Genomic DNA, 25,950 nt, shown 5'->3' on the forward strand with positions numbered 1-25,950 from the left:
GCCCGCCGCGCAGCCCCGAGCCCCCGCCGCGCCCCGCCGGCGGCTCCGAGGCCGTGCCCGGCGTGGCGGGGCTGCGCAACCACGGCAACACCTGCTTCATGAACGCCATCCTGCAGTGCCTCAGCAACACCGAGCTCTTCGCCGAGTTCCTGGCGCTGGAGCAGTTCCGCGGCGGGCCGCCCCCCGCCGACGGGCCGCCGCCCGCGCCCGGCGAGGTCACGGAGCAGCTGGCGCAGCTGGTGCGGGCGCTCTGGACTCTCGAGTACACCCCGCAGCACAGCCGCGACTTCAAGGTGAGCGGGGGCCGCCGGGACAGCCCCGGAGCGCCGGGGCCCGCGGGGTGGGGGTGGCACGGCCGGTGGTGACACAGGCGTGGGTCACAGGCGTGGGTCGCAACAGTTCGGAACGCGACACAGCGTGTCCCCTGTCGCACGGGCACCGCAGCCGTGACGGGTGCCTTGATGCCGAGCACCCACACGGTGGGAAGAACCCTCTGCCCTCCCCAGCTGTGTGCAGTAGCTCTGGAGAGCTGCTGTCATCCTGTCCCCGGGGCACTGCTGTGGGCACCCAGTACAGGTGGCACCAGGTTTTTCTTGCAGAGTGAGTTGGAGAGGAGATGCTCAGGTGCATGAAAACACAGCAAGAGTGTCATTGACACTTGGTCTTGGGCTCTGTGTGTTCAGGTGGGTGCACAGCAAGTAGAGACAGTGAGTCCTGGAGTTGGCTCTCCCTCGGTGCTCCTGGATGGTGGGATGTCCCAGAGGCTTCTCCGAGGTGTCGATGGCCTTTGGCGCTGTTGACTGTTTGGATGGATGCATGGGCTGCACCTCTTCCTTTTGCCTTTCCTGTGCCTTTCCAGGCAGCTGCACCCACCTGGTCCCGTAGCAGTGCCAGGGTGTTCTCTGGGCAGCCCGGCTGTTTGCCCTGGAGTGAGGGCATCTGCCCTCTCTCACGGTGCCTGGCTCTGGTGTTTTCAGCAGAGGTGGAGGAGCACTTGGGAAGCCTGTCCTCTTGGTGTGTCTGGTTGTGACAGCACCACAGGGCACTTGCCTCAACCACTCCGGAAGTGCTCTGGCAGAAGAAATTGTGGATTTCTCCTGAGAAGTAGTAGGAATAAAAGGCGGTGAAAGCAGAATTTTCTTCTGCCAGTGGAACAGAGTCGGAAGGGAGAGCAGCCCTCTTTCTAGGCCGGGCTTGGCTGCTTGGGCAGGCTGTGGGAGCAGGGCTCAGATATGAGTGACAGCGGGAGGAAGAGCAGCAGGGCCAGGGATTAAATTAAGGCCATTTTCCATGGGCATTTATGGTGGAACTTTGCTGTTTTCAGGCGTCACTGACGGTAAGTGAGTGCTGTTGTGCTCATGGGTAGAGCTGGACCCCATCCATTTTCTGTCTGCCAGGAGAACCCTGGGGCTTTTAAAAAGCCTCTTGCTGGGGGGATCTTGTCCCAGTCGGTCCAGTTCAGTGCTGCACAGTGCCAGCAGCCCAGGTCCTGCTGAAGGACTGTGTCATTATGTGAAGTGCTGTTCCCTAATAGGGGTCAATTAATTCTAAGAGGAAATGAACACCTCTAGAGGCAGCTAAGTCACCTGAACCTGCTATTAAATTCAGTGTTCTTACTTAAACTTTTTCTTAGCAGCAGATTTGCACAGTTCATTTACAGATATAGACAATGGCTTGGGTTGGAGAAAGGCAAAGATCGATGTTGTCACTCTGGAAGCTGCTGCTTCTCCGTAAAACAAAGAAAACATCCCCCCAAGCTTGCTCTGGATAAAGGGTGGAACATTCCTGGTCTACCTTGCTGTAATTGTTTTTAGGGGTGAAAAGTGTTTTCAGGAGAGTCATTCTGGGCTTTCCCTCCAACAATAATAGCCATTGACAGTAATATTTATTTGATAGCCAAAAAGCTCTTTAGCCAGCATACTTGGAAATCCATGTCCTGGGTTTTTTTGCCTTTTTAATCTCTTTTGGCACCAAACATAACTGGGTGAAGGCACTTCCTAATTCCTAAATACTTCTCTGCAGGGGCTAAATGTATTTTAGGATAAAGGATAATACATATTATTTTGTTCATTCTTGTATCTGTAAGCTTCTCTCTTGGAAAAGAGGAAATTATTTTTGAGGGAGTGTATCTTGGAGTCCTTGTGAACAGGGGCCTTTTAGGGGGTGAGTTTTGGGATTCTCTTTACTCTCAACTGGTTTTTCTTAGTAGTATTTTCTCACTTATGAAGTTGGTCTTCAAGAAATAACCCATACCAAGGGTTCCTGAATCATGCTGAAAAAAAGGAAAATGCAATTGAAACAAGGAGTTTGTGTAAAATGGTTCATCTTATATTTGCAGGATGAGGGAGAGCTTGTGCCCTTTGAGGGGAGGTCTGGGGTGAAGCTTGGGGAAGCAGCAGGTGTAGAAGGCTGAGGCAGTAGGAAAAGGCTTGGGAAGGAATGTGCTGGGAGGTGGAAGCAGAAGGGTTTGGTTCCTGGGCTGGGAGCAAAAGGGAGCCTGGGCAGTCCTTCCTGGGAAACAGAATGGAAGCACTATGACAGAGCTGGTGGTTCCTGGGTTTATCCCTGCTGTGGATTACCTTCCTATTGGTCCTGTGTTCCTTTGCTGTTTTAACAATTCTTCTCTTCTGATTGCTCAGTGGGTTTTGTTTTCCTGCCCAAACAAAGCTGCTGCTTTCATAACAGGGGCCAATATTGCAGCCTGTGCTTCCTCTTTCCCCTTTGTGATGATGTGACAATGGTGACAAACATCTATTGTATAAGCAGGGCTTTGGGCTTGTTTTTTTCCAGGGAGCTGTCCTGTCCTCCCTGCAAAGTTCCTGGGAGTGTCAGGGAGGACAGAGCAGCCTTTGTGTTGGGAATTGATCTGCAACACTTGGAGGTGATGGTGGGGGGTCTTCAGTGAGAAGGATTTTGATTTGAACTAATTTGGCTTGAAAAACTATATCTTATGCAGATCCTTTGCCTTCAGTGGAGTTCAGGTCTCCTGTGGCTGATGAGGTTTTTTCTGTTTTGAGACTTTGAGGCCGTAAGGCAGTTGCACACTGAAGCATGTCAATGTTTAACAAGACCCTTCACATGCCAGAGCTGGGGTTGCATTTTTTGTCCTACAAGACAAAGATGGCCTTGACTGTGACCTGCAGCATGTACAGCAAATACAGCACAATCACCATAACTCAATTGGGTTGAATTATCAGAATTTGATCTGAACCTAGAATGAATCCTTGTTGGTAGAACAGGGATTATTGTGCCAGGTTAAAAGTGCTGCTTCCTTATTTATTTTTAAACGTGTGTTTGATGTGAGATTTCACAGTAGCTGTGTGTAACTCTTCCATTTCATGGTGTTTTGGGAATGCACTTGGTGCAAGTATCTCACTTGGGACAAGCAGTGTGCCAGCTGCATTGGGCACTTCTTTGGAAGTTAATCACTAAGTTCTGAGTTACAAAGGAACTCCTGGAAAGTGTTGATGTGCTCAGATCTTTGCCTCCCCTTGCACATGCAGTGAGAGCCATTCTCAGTGGGGGCTGCTGGGGGAATGTGGGCATGGGGAGCCTTTGGTCCCGCACAGAGAGCTGTCAGCCTCAAGCCCTTCTGCTCACCAGAGCCCTCGTGCTTTGCTAATGGGGCCAGTGATGTGTGAAGTGGGATATCCCAGATCATATTTAATTGTCTTGCTCCCTGTCTAGCACAGGATCAGTTATTTTGTTCTGGACAGGGTCAACTGCTTATTCCTAAAATGTTTCTGTGGAGAGCTGACTGTCCTCCCTCTGCAGAGGGAGATGGAAGAAAGGGACATGAAAGAAGAAACGTGAGACCCTTCACCCTTCCCTCTTGGTCCGTCAGCTCTTGATTCCTGGTTTTTCATATCCTGTGTTCCTCTAAAAGGGCTTTGAGTGGGGCCACATAACATGGAATCTTGAAGTGCTTGTTCCAGTTCAGTCCAGGTGCTCCCCATGGTGGTATCACACTGGGGAGACTTGTCCTAGAGCTGCTCTGGGATCTGGAGTTGACACACTTTCCTTGAAACAAAAAGCAAGTTACAGATTTTCTACATCATTATTGTGAGAGTTCTTGACATCATGGGAATGTGTTTCACTGGGATCACAAAGGTCTTTGGCAGACTTGCCATGTTAGACTTCTTTTAATGTTAATGATCAATAAGATGCAAGTACATTACTGTGGGGGGGGTTGTTTTGTTTTGCTTTTTTCTTGGCGTATATTTCCTTACAATACTTCTACTCCCCCTCCACATACACATAAACCCCCTGGGAAGGGTTTACTGCAGCAGATCCTTGTTGCCTTGAGGCAGCAGTCTGACTTATCTGTGAAATCCAAAGGCTTTTCTGGAGATTTCAGGGTTATGCTTCAAACTTTGATCTGAGCGAGTGCAGCACAAGGCCAGGGAGCCAAGGCTGAGCAGTGGAGTCTGGAGGTCGGATGTGGTTTGCTGAGGGGGTTCTGCTGGAGGGGGCAGCAGAAGGATGGGGTGGGTGCTGCCCTCTGGAGCGAAGGGACAGGCAAGGGGGAGGCAAGGGAAGACACCCCAGTGTGGAGCAGCTCTGTGGCCCTGCTGTGAGGTGGCCCTGGGGGCTGGGAACCCTCTGAAGGGCTGTAAGGGCAACTGTGCATCCTTGCCAAAATGTGTTTTCTGTCTTCTGAGCTCCCAGGTCCTTATTTCCAGCTGCCTGTGCAGAATGACACATGGTGAAAGTATGAGAACCATGTTGTGCCTGGCAGCCAGTGAAAGCAGTGAGGGGAAGTGAGTTCCCAGGCAGCTTAATTGGATCTGTGTTGCTCCACGCTGGCCTTTGTACATGGCCACACTTGATTGGGGTGAAGCCATTCCTGCTGCCATTTAAGCAAAACCTTGCTTAATGAACTCGTTTGGATACGATTGTGTCAGTGAAGTGAATGTTTGTTGTAAAGTGGACAGAGAGGCTCCTCAGAGCAGGAGTGATCAGATGCCCCCCATCTCAGGGTCTGTGTCCAACTTGGGGCCTGAAGCTGAGCCTGGAGAGAGCGGGAGAGGTGCAGGTGTGCAGCTGGAGCATGAGCTCCTCAGGCTGCTGAACCCAGCCCTCGTGTCCATCCTCTACACCAGTATATACTGACTCTTCTTTACTGAACTGCTTCATACTTGTGTCATTCCACCGCTCCTTAGTGCCTCATTCATTTGAATCCCACCGATTGCTCTGCTAGTATAGCAGGGAAACAAGGTCTTGTTGTTGAACAAAATGGGATTTCTGCTCTTTATAAGGATGAATTCTCCCAGCAGCCAGCACCGACTCGTGGTGGTGCCTTCTGGCAGGCAAGAGCTGCACTCCTGCAAAGGGCCTGGGAAGGAGCATGCCTGTTTGGGAATGCAGCACCCACAACCCACCTCTGTGTCTGTGTGCACACACGGCAGCCCCTGATAGCATCATCTGGACAAACTCCACTCTATGTGTTGAGGGAAGGTGGATAATGAGGATTAAGTGAGTCTTCAACCTGGAAGGGTGAGAATAGCTGCTGGCAGGAGATTGATGTCAGGCAGGGGCCAGTGGGCTGATGCTTGCTGTCCAGGCTTGTTAAACGTGGTGGAGAATCCCTCTGGTGCTGGTGTGCTGCTCCTTGCCCTGCTCCTCTTGGCTTTGCTTTCTGAAGGGTTCCCATGAGTGGCTGTGCTTCCTCCCCTCTGTGGTGGGCAGAGCCTGGCTGTGCAGGGACACTGGCTGTGCAGGGACACTGGCTGCCCACGGAGCTGCAAGTCCCACAGGGTGCTGCCTCCAGAGCCCCGGCACCTCTGGATGCCCACAGAGCCCTGGCTGCTGTGACAGACCTGCTGTCATCAAAGCTTCCTTTTCCCTGTCTGGTGGCTGTGGTAGGGCTCAGCCCACGGGGGTCTCTTCTGCCCATCCTCAGTGCTGGGGAGGGGGAGTGGGCAGGTGAGCCCCGAGGCCTAAACTCTGCTGCTGTCTGGGTATTGCTCTCCCCAGAAAAGAGCATCTCCAGAGAGGGGAAAGTGCTATATGTGTGTGTGAGCAGAGGGAGTAATTTAGGTACACTCTTCATGAGATGTCTGCTGTAGAACTTACCCAAACACAGAAGTGTGGTTTCTGTGATGTGGTTGAGCATAACTCGCTGTTCAATGGGAGATAAAGAATAGCCTTTCTCTCCTGCTCACACGTGTCATTGGGTCAGGTCTCTAACGAGTTGGCTTCATCCGTTCATGTGTAAAATCCTTCCACAGCTGCTTCCTACCAGGGCCACACTGAAAAATAGTGGACTGGCATTTTTCCTCTAATTGTCTTTGTGATCTGGAAAATAATAGCAGCAAAGGAGAGGCCAGTAGTTCAGCTCTGTTTGGATTTATTTATTGCATCTATTTAGAGCAGTAGATGAATGATTATGAAATTTGCAGTGGGCTGATAAAAATGATAATGTGTCTTTCTTGTAAATCTGCTTTATGGATGGGTAGGGACTGGTTTGATTGCAAGATGCCTGCATTAGGGGGAGGTCAGTGAGTGGGATCGATAGGAAATTCTGAATTTTTTTTTTCCCCCCTTTTAGCTCTTGGGATGGTGCCACTTCATTCAGGGTGCCTGTGTGCTGGCCCTTGCACGTCTGGGGGAGCGGAGGATCCATCCTCCTCCTGCCAAACTTGTAAGGGCTGAGCTGAGGAAAGGCTGGAAGTGTTAGGGGTTGGTATATATGGTGTTTTTCATGTGTTTTTAAAGCATTTGCTTCTTAACTCTTCTTCAGCCAGTTGCAGATGCTGTTGCATTACTTCAGGACCAGCAAAATGAGGTGTTATCTTCTCTTCCATGATAATCAAAAGAGGAGGGAAAGTTTGGTGCTGACCCATCAGGTGAGAGGGGCTGTGCTTCAGGAGTTCCTGGTATTTGTCTCCAGTTGTTAAGTTGTTAATTTGGGTCAGCACCTTTATCTCTCTAGGATTTGTGTCCCTCAGCACTGACTGTTCCAACTGTGTGTCCTGTGTCTGGCATTGCATTGCAGCTGCAGCCCCCTGCAGTGGGGCGGGAGGAGGGCACAGCACTCCCGGGGCAGCAGCCACAGAGGTTTAAGCAGTGAGGGACCCACGTGTGCCAGTGTTGGCAGAAGTGTGAGTGGTGCTGGGAACACACTGCTATTGCTGGAGTGTTTTTGTAGCGGAGGCTCTGGTGAGGAAATTGCATCTGATACTTTGTAGTGCTTCCTGAATCACTTCCAGCATCTTGTGATGTGTCTCCTCAGGCAGCTCTTTATCCTTAGTCCACTCAGACTGTGAGAGTGTCAAGGAAACCTGAGCAGTTATCACAGAGCTGTGTCCGAGATGAGCAGTGACACAGATACAGAGCAAGGCACGTGGCTGCTGTGCTCGGGGATGGTATGGACTGGCAGCTCTCTGTGGGACAGTGCATCACCAGAGACACGCAACAGGAACAGCCAGGGAGGGTCTGGACTGGAGTGATGTGCTGGTGCCACTGGGAGAGAGGTGATGATAAATACTAGCCTGAATTCACAAGGTTCTTGCTTATTGTGTTTTTGTACAGGAACCCCCCACACCCCCTTTTTCACTTGAAATACCAGATTCATTTCCTCCCAGCAATGCCAAAGACCCTTTTGTCTTCAGTTCTGTGTAGATGGGGACTCGAGCTGCAGTGACAGTGCCTGTTGGCTGAAGCTCACTGGGACAAATGATATCAGATAAGGCTCCTGGTTCTGGCCAGCGTGAGGGTGTCAGTGCTGCCTGGTCACATCACACCCAGTGTGTGGGACCACACACTGCTGGGGGCATGGCGGGGGGTTCAGCAGCTCTTTCCCTTGGCTCTCTGGTCAACTCACTAAGAAGAGTGACCTTGGCCTTGCTGTGGCCTGTGCTGCTGTTGGAGCCCTCCTTCCTTGGTGTCATTCCCTCGAAATGCTGAGCTGGGCACAGGGGGATGGGAAGGACGTGTACAGCTGGTAAAACTCAGGTGTGTTACTGTGGGAGCATGGGTTGCAGTTCTGGAGAGACATAGTGAGATAACCACTTAAGACTGAACTGAAATCTCTGCTTCACACTTCAGTGATTAATTTTCAGTTTGGAACTTGACAGAGTAACTTAAGGGCTAAATTTAATTTTCAGTGTAGTTTTTTTGAACAAAGATAATTTTTGCAAAGGAAATCTCCACATGTATGTCTTAAATTCTTCCCTGCACCGTCATCTGGGTACATTCAGCTAAGCTTTCTGCTGAAGGAGGGCAAGAGGTATCAAGCTGATACCTGAAGAGGCTTTTTTTGGATCCATTTTTTGGACCATATTTTTTCGCTTTATTTCTATCAGTGGGTCTTGCTTTGCTTAATGGGAACTAGGAGCAGAGAAGGCTGTTTGGTCTCCATTAATCTTTGAGTGCCTACAGGCTAGTTCAGATTTCTCTCCCCCGTAAACTGGTTTACAGCAGCATCCCAAGCCCAGGTTAGGCTGAGCACTGAGCAGGAGTGCTGGGGCCCACACCTGTGTGGCACTGAGGTGAGCGTTGGCTGGGGACCACTCCCTTGGTTCAAGCTGTGTGCACATATTTTACGTGGGAGGGTGCTGGTCCCTGCACAGGCAAGGACAGTAAATCTGCTGTCGGAAGGGCTGCACATATGTAATGATAATAAATGAGAGCAGATTATTTCTGTTTTCCATTATTTTGCTGCCTTGAGGCAGGTGGACAGATTATAGAGGATAGAGAGTATATGTTTATCAGTCCTTTCCTGTCTCATCACCACTACCCACCCCCCAGTGACCCCATTTTCAGAGGGATAAAACGAGCAGCCCAACCTCATTTCTCAAATCTGTTGCAAAGTCTGATTAGAGGAGCGGAAGAGCTCTGGTACGGGGGGTGTGTGCAGCCTGCCAGGCTCTTGGCTCCACAGCCTTCCTGCCTGTTGCTGTACTGCAAGTTCTGTCTGGCCTCTGCTGGTGCCCCTGTCCCTCTTGGGAACCCTGCTCAGTAAGTCTGAGTCCTGTGGGAGCACTTTGTCTCTCCGCGGGTGTGCCGATGGGTGAAGGTGCCGCAGTGCTGCCGGGGCACATCCCAGGCAGGATTCTCCTCCCGGGAGCCTGCAGCACAGGGGGACTGGGGAGGAGCTGTGTGACTGATGTGAGCTTTGCTTTGAGCCTTGTTCTTGCAGAGAAGCCTAGTAGTGACTTCGGGGCCAGTTGCTGGAGTGGGTGTGTGTGGGTGGCTGCCCCATGCCCAGGTGTTTTGGGAGGAGCAGGCTGGCTCTCCCGGCTGCAGCTGCTGCCTCCTTGGAGCAGCAGAATGGGCAGTGGTGATTGCTGCTCAGGGAGGAACTGCTCAGCTGCTGGGGTCAGCTACCTCCCAGATACTACCCCAGAGGCAATTCCAGCTGAATGCAGGTGCTAGTGCCTGGCTCCCATTCTCCAAAGCCTGTGCCATGTTCCCCAGTGTGCAGTGAGAAGAGCTGGCTGGCCATTTGGGATGCATTGTGGAGGTAAAAGTGGGATCAGAGAGCTGGAGCAGAGAAAGTGTTCCTGATGTTGGGGAACAGCTTTCCCTACTAAATCCTGTGTGGGTTCCCAGAGGCTTTTTGAGTAGTAGTAGGAGATGCCCTGAGAAAGGGGCACGTGTGGCTCAGCTGGAGGTGTCAGAGCAAACTTCACCATTATAAAAGGTGTCTCCACAGCTGCAGGACAAGGACAAATCTACCAAGAGCAGATTTTGGCTGCTGCTGAGCTTCAAGCCCTTCCCATTTGTGTCCAAAAAAACCCCAGGTCTGAACTAACACACCTTGGGTGTGTTAGTGTCCTTCTGAGATGGTGTTTCTGGAAATTCAAGAGTAAATTAAATGGTTCCCTGGGCTCTCAGTGTGTATGCCCAGCAGTGCCAGCCTATTGCACCTGTGGCTGAGTCCCCCTGGTTTGGAGTTCACTCGTCCAGCAGCACCTGTCCTGTGCTGTGCTGCTCCGGTGTTGGTCCTTCTGGGACACCTTGGTTCCTTGTGTGCAGGGAAAGCTGCACCTGGCTGGCTGGGATGGCAATAGAAGATAGTATTTAAGATGAGCAAGTTGTGCATAGTGGATCCTTGATATGCAGTGGAGAAAATTCCATGGTGACTGTACTGTTCTGGTGCTTGAGATGGTGCTGATATGGAATAATTTTGCATGACGATGATCAGATGTAGAGGCATCTGTGGTTTAGATGTCCTGATCCTGACCGAGTCCAGGAATTGTAGACCTAGATTAGCACAGAGCATCTGCATCAAGGTTTTGGGAAATCTGTGACCTCACCAAAGCTGCAATGAGCGAGGCAGGGGGAGTGGGCACGAGAAGATTAAATTGCTGTTTTGATGCATCTTGAGCAAACAGGATTACAGGAGGGGAGCAGTGTCAGACCCTGTGTTGCAGGGGTAGGGGTGATGGAATTGGCCTCGGCTCTGCATTGGCGTGGGCAGGGCCCAATGCTGGTGCTGTCCTGGCACCACTGTCCCTTCTGTCTGCAGAACATCGTGTCCAAGAATGCGATGCAGTACCGTGGGAACGCCCAGCACGATGCCCAGGAGTTCCTCCTTTGGCTCCTCGACAGAGTCCACGAGGATCTGAACAATGTGGTGAATTCCAGCAGCATACCCCCGCTCAAGGTAAGGGATTCTGCTGGGAGCCAACGTGGGAGAGCAGCTCTAACTTTGCACACAGGCTTTCCTTTTAAAGTGGTTCTCCCCTTTGGCCTCTCAACTCCAATAGCTCAGATGGAACAAAAGCTTGGGTTAAAATACTGTTTGTTTCTGCCCTGGGAATATAACCAGCTGTTCTGCTGATTCCTGGTGAGTGTTCCCTGACATGTATGAGTGGCCAGAGGCTCTGCAAGAGCTGGGAGGTGTTACCAGGGGGCTGCCGGGCCTCATCAGGTGTGAGCACCCTGGGCTACCCTGCCTGCCTCACCTTCCTGCATGCCCTCCCCTTGGAGGAGAGCACACTTGGTAGTTAAAAATCTTGTGACATTTTTAGGGTGGTTTGGGGCAAGGAGGGCACAAATTTGACTGGAGTCCTGAAGCACCTGCTTGGTGCCCCCCCCACCCGGGTGTGCCTCGATAGTTTGTTCCTCTCTTTCAGCCGCCGCTGGAGGATGATGTGCTGCTTGAGGGCCCAGCCTTTCCCATCAGTAGCACTTTTGTGCAGGAACTCTTTCAAGCCCAGTACAGGTATGGTATTTTGTAAATGTGGAGGCAAAATTGCTTGTACTGGTGACCCCAGTATAATTCTAAACTGACACTAACTCCCAGTACAGCTGTTTCTGAATTCCTGTGAAGGGAGTCTGAACTAAGGCATTGCTCCAGAGGAGAGAGAGAATTTCATTACTTCAAATTTAATATATTCTGTATAAATCTGCAGTATGTACCACTACACCTGCCCCAGTGCATCCAGAGAGCCAGTCAGTACTCAGTGGAGGGAAGCCTCAGGAGACTCCAATGCTGTGAGGCTCATCCTGGCTATCAGAGGGAGGAGCCCACAGTAGGGTCTGGAAGTGCCTGGGAGTTGCAGATCCCTGGTGTGTGCAGAGTGCCTGTTATCTGGCACTTGGGAATTCTGAGCTGAAGCTGTCACTGTCCCTTTGGGGTTCTCCCATGAGTTTCTCCACTTTCTGGGAAGTGAGCTTTCTAATTTCAGAGCCAATAGAAGAGAACAGCTGAATTGCCAGTGTTCCTGGATGGCTTGCATCTGTGCTGCTGTAAGAATTGTAATTGCTGGGCTTTCTCCCCAGTATTTGCCAAGTTTTCCTTTGCAAAGGAGAAACCTTAAGCCTGGTCGAAGACACAAAGCCAGTGTAAGATGCAGGTTAATTCTGAGTGCAAGAGAATTCTTGTCTGGAGTTTTTCCCCTCTGAGTAAGAGCTGTGTGCACCTCAGTGCTGACTGTCACCATCCCTGTCCCATCACTTCACCTCTCTCCAAAGACACAACCTTCCAGGCCATCCACATTGGAGCTACTGTTGAACTATTAGTTTTGCAGTGATGTTTATTAAAAGCCACATTCAGGGACTGGAGTGAAATCTTTTCCTGGCATGCCCTGTAATGAATATTTGAGACTAATTACTTTAGAAGGGTTTAGAAATGAGTAGAAAGGAACAGCCAGATTGATGTGTGAAGGCTGTTATTTGGGATTTCATGGTTTATACATTCCTGATGAAGTGAGGTGTAACTCTGCCCTGTTATCCATGTTTGTCCCAGGTCCTCCCTGACGTGCCCTCATTGCCAGAAGCAAAGCAACACCTTTGACCCTTTCCTCTGCATCTCGCTGCCGATCCCTCTGCCCCACACACGGTATGGAACCGTCCTGAACTTAACACTGGCTGTTTCTCGTGCATGTAATGTTGTTTAATTTGCTACAGCAGGAAGAGAGATGTCAGCGAAATCGCTCTGGTAGATCTCTAAGAAAGATAGATGAGAAGATATGGGGCTTTAATTTTTTGCTTTGCAGGTAAATTGGAAAATTGAGCCTTTTGCAGGTTTCAGAAAGGGGAAAAGGATGAAAGACTTTTTGGGGTTTTTTTCAAACAATCTCACTGATTGCTTCAATTTCAAAGAGTGAAGTTAAAAGCTTTCCTGAAAAATGTTTTGCTTTTTTGAAAGACAGCTGTTGTAAATAAAGAAAAATGCTCCAGGGAGGGAAAAAAAATCCACATAAAAAGTTCAGAATGAAGATAAAGAGATGCACAGAAAAACTACCCGTTCTATAAACAAACTCCTTCACCTGGTGTTTTGGATGTAGAAAACTTGTGTTGCTTCCAGAAGCAATGGAACAGAGCGATGACAGGACAGATTAAACATTACTCTGCCACATTTGCCTTGGAAATCCCTGCTTCACCACCGGGTGGAGGCTGAGTGGGCTCTCCAGGGAAGGTGTCTCCCCAGATAGTGCTGCTGGCTGCTGTTGGAGGCAGGATTGAGGGCTGGGAGGCAGCCTGTTCACAGCAGCAGCTGTCTTAAGTGCCTTAAGGTGCTGCCTCAAACTGTCCCAAGCTGGATCCTTGCCAGAAAACTGATTGCTTTGTCATAGGCAGTTTTGGTTTTAACTTTGTGGGGCTTTGTTTGAGGTGTTCCTCTTGTGGGAGCGAGTAACGCCAGGCCATGTAGTAAGAAAGGAGTCTGTAAATCAAACACACTTGTCTGGCTGTGGCTGAACACAGCTGCAGTGGGAGGTGGATCCAGACAGCCAGGAGGGCCCTGAACCTGGCGGGCAGCCTGGCTGTGCCCAGGTTGGAGGTGCCCAGCCCCAGCAGTGCTCCCGTGCTCTCCGCAGGCCACTCTTCGTCACTGTGGTGTACCAGGGCAAGTGCTCGCACTGCATGCGCATTGGGGTGGCTGTGCCCATCTCTGGGACGGTGGCCAGGCTGAGGGAGGCTGTCTCCTCGGAAACCAAGATACCCACGGAGCAGGTAATGGGCTGGGCTGCTCATCCCTGCAGCGGGAGGGAGTGAGGGGGCTTTTGTCCCTTGTCACATATATAGGAATTGAAATTTGCTGCCTGTGGTTGAATGTGGGGAGTGGAAAATCTGGATCATGCTTTTCCCTATGTGTTGGCTGCTTGAAACCCAGTGATATTGGAATAGCCCTCAGTGGAGTGTGCAGACCTGCCTGACCCCCTGGTGATCTGTGCATGCTGGCAGTGAGGGAACCATTGGGTGAGGAATTCCTCTGTAGGAGGAGCTTCAGGAAAGCTGTTGGATCCCACCAAAACCTCCTCATGTGTTGCCTTTCCCCCATCTTCTCTTTTATGGCTGTCCTTTTCCCTGTTCCCTGCTGCTGGCTAGTGCCAGGATGTTTTGAGGAACGCCATCCCTTAGCAGGAAAATCCCAGCTGAGAGATGTGGTGGCTCAGCTGGAGCAGGCGCGGGTGGTTTGATGGGTTCTGATTGGCCTCTGCTGCCTGCAGATCGTGCTGACAGAGATGTACTACGACGGGTTCCATCGCTCCTTCTGCGACACCGACGACCTGGACACCATCCATGAGAGCGACTGCATTTTTGCCTTTGAGACCCCAGAGATCTTCAGGCCCGAGGGCATCCTCAGTCAGAGAGGTGAGTCGATAACTCCGCTTACTGCCCACCTCAGGTGACTAATGAGGGAGGCTTGTGTGGGAAAAGAATAAGAGTCCCACGAGCTGTTGATGTTCTGATGTATTGATTTCAGCTCTGACTTTGTCCAGGCTCGTTCCAGAAGATTTAATAGTGTTGTCAACTGGGAGGTTATCAAGCAGTGCTGTACACTCCTTTCTGCCTCTTCTCAGGGCTGATGCTGCAGGCTAGACTGGCTTAATGTGAAAATTCTTGTCAGGCTTAATTTAAAGATCTTCTAGGGACCAGATGAAGCCACTGAAATTGTGTTACTTAAAATCAGATTTCCAGTGATGAATAAACAGTCTCAGGAATACACAAACACTTTCTCTTTCCAAGCTCAAACCCCTTGGCCTCTCTGCATCTCCCCTCAGTGAAAGGGAATCATGACATCCTGGGAGATGGAGCGTAATCAAAGGCAAATTTTATTCTTGAAAGTAACAAGTTGGATTCCTGGCGCTTTAGTTTTTCTTGCAGGCAGTAAAAGCTGTGAGTGGTTGTACGAACTGCTGTGAAAAATCAAGTAAGGGAGCATTTGCATATAATGTCTTTCTGTAAAGAAATAGTTACTGTGAAAGGTAATCGCTCTTTGAAGCCTTCATACAAGTGATGAAAGTGCTTCTGATTCTCTGCTCCTCTGCACTCTAAGGGAGGTTTCTTGAGGGCGGCATCAGGGCACTAAAGGCAAATGACATAATAAAACATTTCCTTTCTCCTAATTTTTCAGGAATACATGTGAACAATAACCTGAATAACTTGAAATGTGGCACTGAGCACTCCCGAACAATAGCTTACTCTCAAGGAATGGTGAAGTCTGGAAAACTGGAACAGTCCTCTACTAAACCAGCAGCAAATGACAAGATTGTCTTGCTGGTGTGTAACAGAGCGTGCACTGGACAGCAGAGCAAAAGGTGACTGGCAGCAGATGTTTGGAGTTACTCTTCTGGCTGCTTCTTGAATTGACCTGGGTTTTACTCTCCTATAGTGCAGACACCAAGTGAAGGAGCAGCAGCTTGCATCCCAGCTCACATCAGGCGCTAAAGAACATGCTGATCAAAAAGCATTAATGGATGGAGCAAAATATTTCTAATTTTGGTGAACTTCAAATAGTGCAGTGTTACTGGAAAGTGGCAAATGCAGCCTGGCTGGGAGGACACACTACCCTCTGTAGAGCTGCCTGGCTTGAGAGCAGCACATTTGACCAAACCCTGTGATGGGTGGCAATTTTAAACTGGAGTCAAAATAGGGATGGGATGAAGTGAGAAGCAGCCATGGCAAAGGCATTTGTATCATCTGCAGCCTGGGAACTACCTCTGCCACTGAAGCTTCACAGAGCTTCACAGGAAGCTCTCCGAGGCAGGTCACAAAGCTCTGCAGCCTGAAGCAGCCACTGGGGCACAGAGTGGGGCTGCAGCACCTCTGAAGGGCCCTCTGTGGGGACAACCCTAACTGCATTGCCTCAAAGATAAGCCCCTCTCCTCTGGAGACAAATTTCTAAATGCCCTGTTTGGGGGGGTGTGCTGAGCTCCATAAGTGCTGAGACAAGGGGAGGGGGAGAGTGGCATTGGCAGAGTTTGGGGATCTGATTGCTGAACAGGATAATCTTTTAATTACTCCCTCAAATGCTGCTTCTTCCCATAGGTTTGGCTTGCCCTTTGTGTTGCATTTGGAAAAAACAATTGCTTGGGATATTCTGCAGAAAGAAATTCTGGAGAAGATGCAGTATTTCCTGCGGCCTGCAGCCTGCTTGCAGGTGAGGCAAATGTCCTCTGTGGTCACCGTAGAGGAGCTGTTGGGTGTGCAGCCTCCATTGCTGCCCCTCACCCACTCTCAGCTCCTTGGCATAGGGATATTTAGACCTTGTACTTTTGCTTTTTCATGTCAAACACATGTTCCAGGGTCAGCCAGTGCCAAAAGCCGTTTGCACATGGGCACGTTGGGTTGAAGCCCCTGAGGTGGCCACTGCTTTCTCTGTTGCAGGTTTGCCCGTTCAGCTTGCGAGTGGTCAGTGTCGTGGGCATAACATACTTGCTACCTCAGGAGGAGCGACCCCTCTGCCACCCAACAGTGGAAAGGTGAGCTGGCCCTCGGGTCTTGGGTCCTTCCCAGAAGTGGAGAGAGGTTTGTCAGCTGGAAACTCGGTGTGTAGCTGTGCAGAAAGGGACAGTCCTGGTGTGGATGTGTGGAATGGACTACAGAGGCTGGAGGAGCAGGGAAACAGTGCAGGACGCTGTGTCAGAATAGCTCGGTTGTGTGACATGCCATCTGGAGTCTGTCCTCCTCAGAAATGGAGAACAGAATGAAAATATTACTCCCCCCATTTTTAATTTTTTTTTTGTGCCTGTTATTCTTTAGAAATGTTGGTAGATGCCTGTTCTGTAACAGGTGTACAGTACCTTGCAGAACTCGCTTACTTGGGTGAATGCATTTGCCAGTTTTGCCACGGGTTTTGCTGTGTGAATTCCTTTTACTGCTTTGCAAACTTGAGCTGTGGGAGTGGAGGAAGGGTGAAGGGCTCATGGAGGGAAACTATATGCACACAGAAGATAATTTAGGCTTCAGATGGAAAGATGGTCTGACTCCTGTCTGCTCCTCTCTGCAGGGCATTGAAGTCATGTGGACAGGGGGGAACCGCTCATGTGAAACTAGTGGTAGAATGGGACAAAGAAACTAAAGATTAGTAAGTATAAAGTAAAAAGCCTTTAAGTGTGTTCACCTCACAAGCACTGCTTGCAGCTTGCTTATGTGAATTGTGCACTCTTCAGCAAACAGACCCCTCAAACTCCAGCTGTGCCCAGACCCTGTCTGCAGGGACAGCCTGGGGAGTGGGTGGTAAATGTGGTGTCTCCCTGATGCAGCTTGTTTGTGAATACGGAAGAGGAGTATATTCCAGACTCTGAAAGTGTCCGCCAGCAGAGAGAGCTTCATCATCAACCTCAGATCTGCACTTTATCTCAGTGTTTCCAATTGTACACCAAAGAGGAACAGGTAGGGACAGACTGTGTGCTCTGGCTGGTCCGTGTGCTGCAGGAGCTCGCACGCTCTGGAGCAGCTCTTTCCACAAACTGTGATTCCTTGAGACAGGAGAATAAATTTGTAGCACAAGACTACTTACCTGTGCTGCTAATGGAGTTCCTCTCTTACTGCTTCTTTCACAAGTGAGGGAAGAGTTGTTTGACAGCTTTAAAGCTCTGTGGCTGTTGAGTTCTCTGAGCACTGGGCTGTAGAGGGAAGTGCATGTTGCCTTTGTGTCTTTGGAAGGACACTCTGCAGTGTGTAACTCTGTGCCATTCAGACTAGGAAGGACGAGGATTTCCAGGGAGCAGTGAAGTGTCAGAGATGATATCCAAAGTACACCTTTCTTTCTGTTCTGATTCTTTCTTTGCTGCTGGTTTTCTTGTGAGAATACTTTTTTTCAGGCTACTAAGCCTGCCTGCTTTTTGCTTTGGTTTTTCCTTCTTCGCCACTTCAAAGGGACCGGTGTTTATAAGGTGCAAACAGCTTCTCTGCCCAGCAGCACTGGCTGAATTCTGTCTCCTGTGTGAGGCACGTGTGTATCTGCTTGTCACTGGTTTGAAAAACGTCATTGGGAACCCTGCTTTTCCAGCGAGCTTGATAAAGGCTGGAGAGGAATGAGGCAGAGGGATCAGTGTCTGCATTGGGCCCAGGGGCAGCAGAGGAACAGTGGTGTGGTGAAAACTGCCTTGGAATTTGAAAACCAATACCCACTCCTGCCTCTTCCTTGTAGCTTGCCCCAGATGACGCGTGGCGGTGCCCACACTGCAAGCAGCTGCAGCAGGGTAGCATCACACTGAGCCTCTGGACCTTACCTGATGTTCTCATCATACATCTCAAAAGGTTTAGACAGGTAAGGATGCCTGCAGTGTTGCTGGAGGACTGCTGCAAAGCCAGGGATTGACCTGAGTAGACCCCCCCCTCTTCAGAAGCAGCTGTTTTGCCCTACACGTTCCTCTGCTGGGTTTTGTTTTCCCAACTGTGGTGGCCTTGGGCCACTGCAGCTTATGCTGTTCTCTGCACACAGGAAGGAGACCGAAGGATGAAACTTCAGAACATGGTTAAATTCCCCCTGAGTGGCTTGGACATGACTCCTCATGTTGTGAAACGCAGCCAGAGCAGCTGGAGCCTGCCATCGCACTGGTCACCGTGGAGGAGACCTTATGGCCTTGGGAGGGATCCTGAGGACTATATCTATGACCTGTATGCTGTCTGCAACCACCATGGCACCATGCAAGGGGGACACTATACAGGCAAGTGTCCTGCAGTGTTGTCTGTGGTGGAGCCTTTCACAGAGAAACCAGTTCTATTTCTGTATGGAGTCAGAAGCCCTTGTGGCATTCTCGCCTGATGGAGGCAGAATGCCACAAGTAACAGAAGGTGAAGTGAATGGAGCCACCCCAAATGGTGTTGTTCTGTTCTGAGCAGTAATGTTGGACAAAGTCCTGAAATGTGAGATGTTTATTGTGTTCTGGCAGCCTCAGGCTCCCATCTTGCTAGTCAAACTGGAAGATGATGCATGAATAAATCTGTTCCTTTCATTCTCCTCTGAGTCCATCATAGCAAATAAGGTCATGTTAACTATCATACAGCAAACCTGAGAGTAGTAGGAGTGAAGAAAGTCTCACAGTAATATATTATCTCTCAGCATATTGCAAGAACTCTGTTGATGGCCAGTGGTACTGCTTCGATGACAGTGAAGTTCAGCAGCTTTCTGAAAGTGAAGTCTGCAAGCAGACAGCTTACATCCTGTTCTACCAGCGACGCACAGCGATCCCCTCGTGGTCTGCCAACAGCTCGGTGGCAGGTAGGCCCTGCTGGCACTGTCCAAGGGTGACTGTAAGTTGTTTTCCATGGGTAGTTTGTCTTTCTGAGGAATTTTCCGCCCAGCTCTGCTTAAGCCCCCACTCTGTCCCCCAGAGCCCAGCAAACCTTGTCCAAGTCTGTGGATGTACTTAGAGGCCATGAGAACCTCCCACCCGTTCTGCTAAGGCAGTTGTGGCAGGGAGGCTGTGGAGATGGGAACTCCCTTTCGCCCCAAGCGTGGCTCTGCTCAGAGCTGCCCTTGTCAAAACCAGGACATCAAAACGTGACTGGCTCCTTCCCTGCGGCAGCGCTGTCGGCCCCAGGGAGGCACCAGTAGCGCACGTGTTGGTGGAATCCAGGGTGAGCTGGGGGCAGGTGCACACTTGGTGACCTGCCTTTGGAAAGGAAGGGATTTTTGTGGTGGTGTGGTGGCAGCTCAAGCACTGCCTGCATGCTGGTATTCACAGCACACTGGGACAAGTTGCAGTTATGCCTTTCTCTTCTGACCGTAAATGACCCATAAGAGTAAAGCCCCATCCCCTTGGCAGTGTCTGGATGCTGTGGCCGTGCTGGCCAGCTCCAGGCTCCGGGTGTGTGCCGGAGGCAGAGCAGTGTGGTACATAGCTGAGTGCCGTGCCCGGTCCTTGCAGGCTCCACGAGCTCGTCGCTGTGCGAGCACTGGGTCAGCCGGCTCCCTGGCAGCAAACAGCCCAGCATCGCCTCGGCCGCCTCCTCGCGCCGCACCTCCCTCGCCTCGCTCTCAGAATCCGTGGAGCTCACTGGGGAACGGAGTGAAGATGATGGTTTGTATCAATGGAGGGGGGCGGGAAACTGGGCCACAGCAAGATCCCTACTAAAATAGCTGCAAAATCTGTGGTTAAAAGGGACAGTTGCTCCCAGCAGCTGGGGGAGGCAGGTGCTGGGTTGGTAGGAGCACAGGTGAGCTTCTCTCTGGTATGAAAGGATGGCGGAGAGCAGGGCAGGAACCTTTGAAAGAAAGCAAATGCTATCAATGAAACCTCTCAATCAAGAAGTTCTTGTGTTTGTGTTTTCTCTGGGTGTCACTGCAGCACCTTGGCAGGGAGGCTGACACAGTGCAACAGCTTAGCAAAGGCACTAATTGGCCGCTGCTGTGCTGCTGGCTGCTGTCAGGGAGTGGGGAAAATTCAAATTCACTTGTTGCGAGTAACTCTTCAGTTCCTGGCTTTGCCTGGCTCCTCCACACAGTGCCTTGTAGTTTCTGAGAATGTGGAGCTTCACAGGTCAGCTGGGGCATTTGGAAGTGTGTGGACATGTCCCTGCAGCAGCACTGTAACAACTGTCAGATCTGACCATGAAAGTCACACTTCTAAAATGCTTAGTTATATTCTGAGTTTGTAAATACAAATACATCACTTGATCTAGAGGTAGGAATCCCACTTTGCCTTTCACATGATGCTCTGGGAAATATTCTTTAATACAGAATCATAATCCTAGCTGGTGAACCCCTTGCCAGTTTCAAGGACTTCCAAGGTGCAAACCCTGTGTTTGATGAGAAGAATCTGGGTTTTCAGTTACAGGCTTCAGAGAGTTACTCCTGGCTGACCACTGGCAAATAACAGTTGTTGGATTTCTTACTCAGCTTTTGTCCAAAAAGCTGTGCCTGCAGCAGGCATGGAGAGAGACATAGTGTGGTGTGGGTGGGCTGTCTGGCTCTTGTAGGGAAATGTGGATGGGTGGGATAAAGCAGCTGCAGGCTTGGCTTTCACATTAAGACTGTTGCTTGCTTTCTCTGCAGGAGGATTTTCAACTCGACCATTTGTAAGGAGTGTCCAGCGTCAGAGCTTGTCGTCCAGATCCTCTGTCACCAGCCCACTGGCAGTGAGTGAAAACGGTGTCAGGCCCTCGTGGTCACTCTCTGCAAAACTCCAGTTCCGCTCCAACTCCCCGTCGCGCTTCTCTGGAGATTCCCCAGTACACACCTCTGCTTCCACGCTGGAGAAGATCGGGGAGGCTGCTGATGACAAAGTCTCCACTTCGTGTTTTGGCAGCCTGAGGAATCTCTCCAGTAGCTACTTGGAGCCTTGTGACAGTGGTCGGCGAGAGCACAGGACGGCTCGCAGAGCCCCTTTGGCTGTCATGGAAGGGGCATTCAGGGAAGAGTCTGTTGTAAGGACATCTAGCTCAGACCTTTCAGATGGGTGTGGTAAAAGCTCTGTGCAGCCAGAGAGGAATCACCCTGCTCTGGATCCTTTTGATAACAACAATCAAATCGCCTTTGTTGACCAGAGCGATTCTGTGGACAGCTCCCCGGTGAAGGAGGTGAAAGCCCCTGGTGGGACGGGGCTGGCTGCAGAGAAGGCACGTGACACCCCTAAGAAGGGTCACAGCTCCAAGGGAGCTTCTGAGCCGGACAAAAGTTTGAGGAAGGGAAGGACAGTTTTGTCTACCCAAGAGACCAAAGTCTCTCACTCTTCTCCTCCACTGAAGAGTTCCCAGAAAGTTTCCCGGTCTAGAAGTAAGACAGACTCTTCTAGGGCCAGTGGGCGACATGGGTCTCCTGCTCCTGCTCAGGCTAGGAAGGATCACAGCGTGAAGCCACTGGAGGCATCTGTCCCATCGGCACAACAGAAGCAAAAGTCAGGTTCTTCTCCATCCTCCACAGCTGCCAAGAAAACCCCATCAGGCTCATTGACTAAGGGCTCTTCCACTGGGAAGAGCCGGACTTCCGACCGCAGCCTCAGCAGGGAGGGCTCCAAGATAAGTCTGGGGTCGGATAAAACAAGCGTTACCAGCAGCTCAAGAACGAGCTCCCCGCGGATCAGCCACTCCAGGAGCGACAGCAGGGCCGTGGACAGCAAGCACGTGCGGAGCTCCTCCATGGCCAACCTGCGGTCTCCAAATGTTGGGGCGCGTTCTGGTTTGAAGAGGGACAGCAAGTCAGAAGAGAAGGGGTTGTCTTTCTTTAAATCAGCCTTAAGGCAGAAGGAGACCCGGAGGTCAGCAGACCTGGGGAAGACAACAATGCTCTCAAAAAAGACAGGGAGTGTCAGTTCCAAGTCAAGCAGTAAAAACATGCTGGAGGACAAACCAGAGAAAGGTGGTGTCCCGCCAGCCTCCCAAACCAATGCCAACATTACTGCAAAAGAAAAACTTGTCTCAAAGGATGCCACACCCAACAAACATTCTCTGCTATCCAGTCGCAAGTCCAAGTCTTCCCAGCTAGATCCTGGAGTCCAGTCTCCTCCTTCCAGTGGCAAGCAGTCTGCTAACAAGCCGCTGAAAAAATTACCTTCCAGCATGCAGGTGTCTGTACAGCCTTCTCTGGAACCTCAGTGAAATGCTGCAATCCAGGTGTCTTTTCTTCTGCTGAAAAGCTAATTTATTCTGAGCTCTTGGTTTTTTTTTGTTCATGTGCCTAATGTATGTTTTGAGGAGAAGTTAACTGCAAGTTGTTAAAGCGCCTTTTGATTCTACCATCAAACCAAATAGCCACAGTCAGCCAGCACTGGTGCAAGTAGCCTAGCTGGAGTCACTGTTGAACCTGAATGCAGCTGTCCCATAGCACTTGTACAGGAGTCTCTGTTGAAAGTGCAACAACTTTCTACAGATTCGAGGGTTGGAATCTGACCCCTGGTTGTACTGACACTTGTGTGCTTTGTAGAGCTGTGAACTGATATTCCTTTGGTCTTGCTCCGAGTGGGCTGTGTCCACGCTGGTGTATGGCCTTGTTCCGAGCTGTGGAGGATGCGAAGGAATCTGGAGAGACTGCCGCTTCTTTCTGCTCTCAACCCTCTCTCCCTGCTTCCCTCCATTTTCAAGCTTTCTAAAGGGCAATATTTCAACACTAATGTTGTTTCTCAGGTATATACTCAGCCAGTATAGGAGGGACTAGCATTAGTGACGGACAGAAAGGTACCTGTGTGTCCGTGTGTGTGTGTGTCTGTGTAATAGATTTAATTTTTACGTTCCAACAGAAGGAAGTTTGTGTTTTTTTCCATGAAATGTAACGTGCATTTTTTGTCACTAAGTTTATGAAGAGTTTTGCTCTGTCCATACCTAAGGCAACCTCTGCCTTGTCCTCTAACTATTTTCTTCTGAAACACTCTACTAAGTGACAGAAGAAATCCCTGGGCAGCAGCTGGTGGCCAGCTCGTACGTGTGGAGGTGCTGTGGAAGCAGTGCCATAGGAGAACTGTGTCCACACGCCTGGATGGCCATGATACTCTCAGGACCCTCCTGTTTAAACTCCTGGGAAGCATTTCCTAATGTGCTCATACCCTTATCATAGTGTTGTGATTAAGCCTCCATTATCTCCAGAGGTGATGTTTAGATCAAGTGTGGTCCTGCCCTCTCTGAGCATGCTTTGACAGGCCCCTTTGTAGGGATTGGAAGGGCCATACCCAAACCTCTGGAGCAGTTTTCCTGTTCTCCAGAGTGCTGTATGTTCCTCCCTCTGGCATGCTTGTCCCCTCCCTGCCGGTCTGGCTGCCACGTGTCCCTCAGCAAAATGGTCCCCTTCTTGTTTGGATGACAGCCTCCATCAGGGTCAAAACACTACGTCTACTTTGTTTACATGCCCTTCTTACAGAGGAGATTCCTCAAGTTCTGTAAGATTCCTTCTAAGGTGGATTCCTCAAGTTCTTTTGCATACATGTGGTGTAATCTTTTTGTTTTAAATTCCACAGTTTGTACTGATGTGCTGCGTATCGCTCGTGTCAGCAGCAGTCTGTCGTGTGGGTCGTGACGTGCTGGGCAGTGTGCTGGGCAGTGTGCTGGGCACGCCTTGTTCTGAGCCAGGTCTGTTCCTGTTGTGCAGTCCGATGGCAGAGCTTCTCCGGGTGTAGCTTGGGGCCAGGCAGTGTGCTCTGTGCTGTCAGTGTAACAAACTGGCCTGCGCCGCCTCCTCCCTTGCTGAGGTGCTGCTGGCCCTGCAGGCAGCCTTGCCCCCAGGTCTGCTGGGCACCTTGCTGCTCTGTGATCACTTCTCTGCTCACCACGCACTTTCAGCGAGCCTGGGAGACAAGGGCTGGGGGTAGCTGGCACCTCAGAGTGTGTGTGAGACTGAGCTGGGGTGCCACAGAGCTGGGGTCGGTTGTGAGGGTGAGCCCAGCTGCAGTGTCACCCTTGCCATGTCCCAGAGATGTCCCACTGCATCCTGGCAGTGCCTGCAGCCTGCACGTGTAACGCCGTGCTGGGTGCTGTGCCCTGACAGTTCTAACCCCATCGTCACTGTCCTCTCAATGCATTCCTTCTCCCAGGTGTTTCAGTCTCATTTATTGCAGCAACAAGAAGCAAAGATTGCATTGCTTGCTTCTGAAATGTATGACTTGGATTATTCTTGGATTATTTTCTGTTATATCCAGCAGAGCAGATAAGACTTGCTTCATGTTGTAGTACTTAAATTACTCCCTGAAATGTTGATGTTGAAGTATTTGTTTAAGGTTTTATCTGTATTAAGGTCTTACACTGTCTTGGCTCTTCTCTTGTAACAACTCTTGTAGCAAGAATGTAATTCTGGTGGCTTGTGCTGACTCGGGTTGGGATTTTTTAATAGACAGAACTAGTTTCTGTGCTTTTTGCCATGGACATTTGTGAAAGGTTATTTTTATCAATTGACATTTTCTTTTCATGCCATCGCTCACTGAAGGAGTTTGAACTGGAAGCTGGTGTGTGGGTTTTGAGGTGGTTTTGCTCCTGTGCTGCATGCCTGGGCTGAATGGAATTTGAAGCCATGTCCAAACTGGCGTTTTCACTGAATGCCAGTTCAATGTTTGTATCTGGGGCAAGAGAATGGTCCTTGGAGCTCCCATTTGAACAGAAGGGGAATGGAGGTCCGGGTGTTCCAGCAGCTGATAAAAGCAGTTGAACCTCTGCAATCCCATGAGATGTAATCATGCTCTCTTTCCCCATAATTCCCGATGGGAATTGCTGCCAACTCCAGCACTATCTGTTCTTTGTATCCTGCCAAACTGGATTTCTCTGTCCCTCTAGAACAGCAGCTCTGGTGCACAGGCTCCTTACTCTGCGGTGGAGCACGAGTGGGCAGGAGGGGCTGCAGTGTCAGTGCCCTTGTCTCGGAGAGAGTGGGATGCTGCTCCTCTGTGGTGGGTTTCTGCTCAGGAGGGCTTGACTTGCCGTGTTCTCAAGCAAAACAGTTTGACTTACGAGGGTGCACTGGAGTGTTTGTGGAATATAAGGCAGGCACTGGGCAAAATGTGCAAGGTGTGCGCCTGTGGTCCCTGGGAAGCGCAGTCCATGTTCCATGGTCTTTTTGTAACAGAGCACTTGGGAATGCAGCCACTTTTCACTCTGCACCTCTGCTTGTTGGTGTCACAGATCTTTGGTGGTAAATAAGCTTCCTTGCATGGGAGGGGGTTGAAGGGTGTGGGTCCAGGAAACACTGTTCACTGTGAGTGTCAATCCAAGCCTTGTTGCTGTTACAGTCAAGGCTCCATGAGTGATGTAAGGTAAATGTTTCTGAAACTAAATGTAGGTTATTGCAGGCCCTAATTCAAGGGATTTGGGGAAATGCAACATCAGTCTTTTCTCCTTGCTTTGAACCAGACTTTGCTTGGTCCTTTCAGGTATAGGAATTCCTGTCCATGTGTATCATTGTCCAGCTGTCAGCATGTGGCATGGTACCAGGGAACACTCCAGACAGAGATCTGCCAAGTCCTAGATGCCAACACCACAACCATGCCTGGCTGGGGTGGTGGGGTCTGGGACACCTGTGCTGAGAACCGGGGAGCAAAGGTGTACAGGGCAGCCTCACACTGGTGGGGAATACATGGGAAGAGTGAGGTTCAGCAGTGTCCCTGCTCCTAAAGAGCTGGGTGAGCTCTAAGGCAGAACAGGCTTCCGGGCATCGTGTTTTCAGTCAGCTTTGGGTTGGACTCACCTGTGCCGGTGTGTATGACTTGTGTTTCACCCCACGTCCCTAGTCTGCCACTTGCTCCTGCAATTGGCCCTCTGGGCACAGGAGAGCAGCGCCTTCATTCCAGTGCTCAAGTCCTACTGGAGTCACCTAGAGACTTTTTTTTACCCTTTTTGGGCTGTGTCTTT

The 25,950-nt window shown here is 50.4% G+C and overlaps 1 protein-coding gene across 3 annotated transcripts in view; it reads left to right on the top strand.

The window, feature by feature from the left end:
• Positions 1-201: 201 nt before the first annotated feature.
• USP31 (ubiquitin specific peptidase 31) overlaps positions 202-25,950 on the top strand; it is a 30,772-nt gene continuing 5,023 nt past the window's right edge. For 2 of the 3 annotated variants that reach the window (XR_003531712.1, XM_027667949.1), the window contains exons 1-16: positions 202-293; positions 10,475-10,612; positions 11,085-11,173; positions 12,200-12,292; positions 13,272-13,407; positions 13,905-14,049; positions 14,813-14,996; positions 15,727-15,838; positions 16,066-16,160; positions 16,688-16,765; positions 16,944-17,073; positions 17,834-17,953; positions 18,128-18,353; positions 18,749-18,907; positions 19,557-19,709; positions 20,684-22,239. Coding sequence is in view for 1 of the 3 variants with exons in the window: in XM_027667949.1 (XP_027523750.1) it covers positions 10,496-10,612; positions 11,085-11,173; positions 12,200-12,292; positions 13,272-13,407; positions 13,905-14,049; positions 14,813-14,996; positions 15,727-15,838; positions 16,066-16,160; positions 16,688-16,765; positions 16,944-17,073; positions 17,834-17,953; positions 18,128-18,353; positions 18,749-18,907; positions 19,557-19,709; positions 20,684-22,224 (3,378 nt within the window). In the remaining 2 variants the exon portion in view is untranslated. Of the gene's footprint in view, positions 294-10,474; positions 10,613-11,084; positions 11,174-12,199; positions 12,293-13,271; positions 13,408-13,904; positions 14,050-14,812; positions 14,997-15,726; positions 15,839-16,065; positions 16,161-16,687; positions 16,766-16,943; positions 17,074-17,833; positions 17,954-18,127; positions 18,354-18,748; positions 18,908-19,556; positions 19,710-20,683; positions 22,750-25,950 lie in introns of all 3 variants that reach the window. The other variant, XR_003531711.1, reaches the window with a different exon arrangement.

This window comes from Corapipo altera, unplaced genomic scaffold (genome assembly GCF_003945725.1).
Source record: "Corapipo altera isolate COAL_440 unplaced genomic scaffold, ASM394572v1 104b, whole genome shotgun sequence".
NCBI classification, from domain to species: Eukaryota; Metazoa; Chordata; class Aves; order Passeriformes; family Pipridae; genus Corapipo; species Corapipo altera.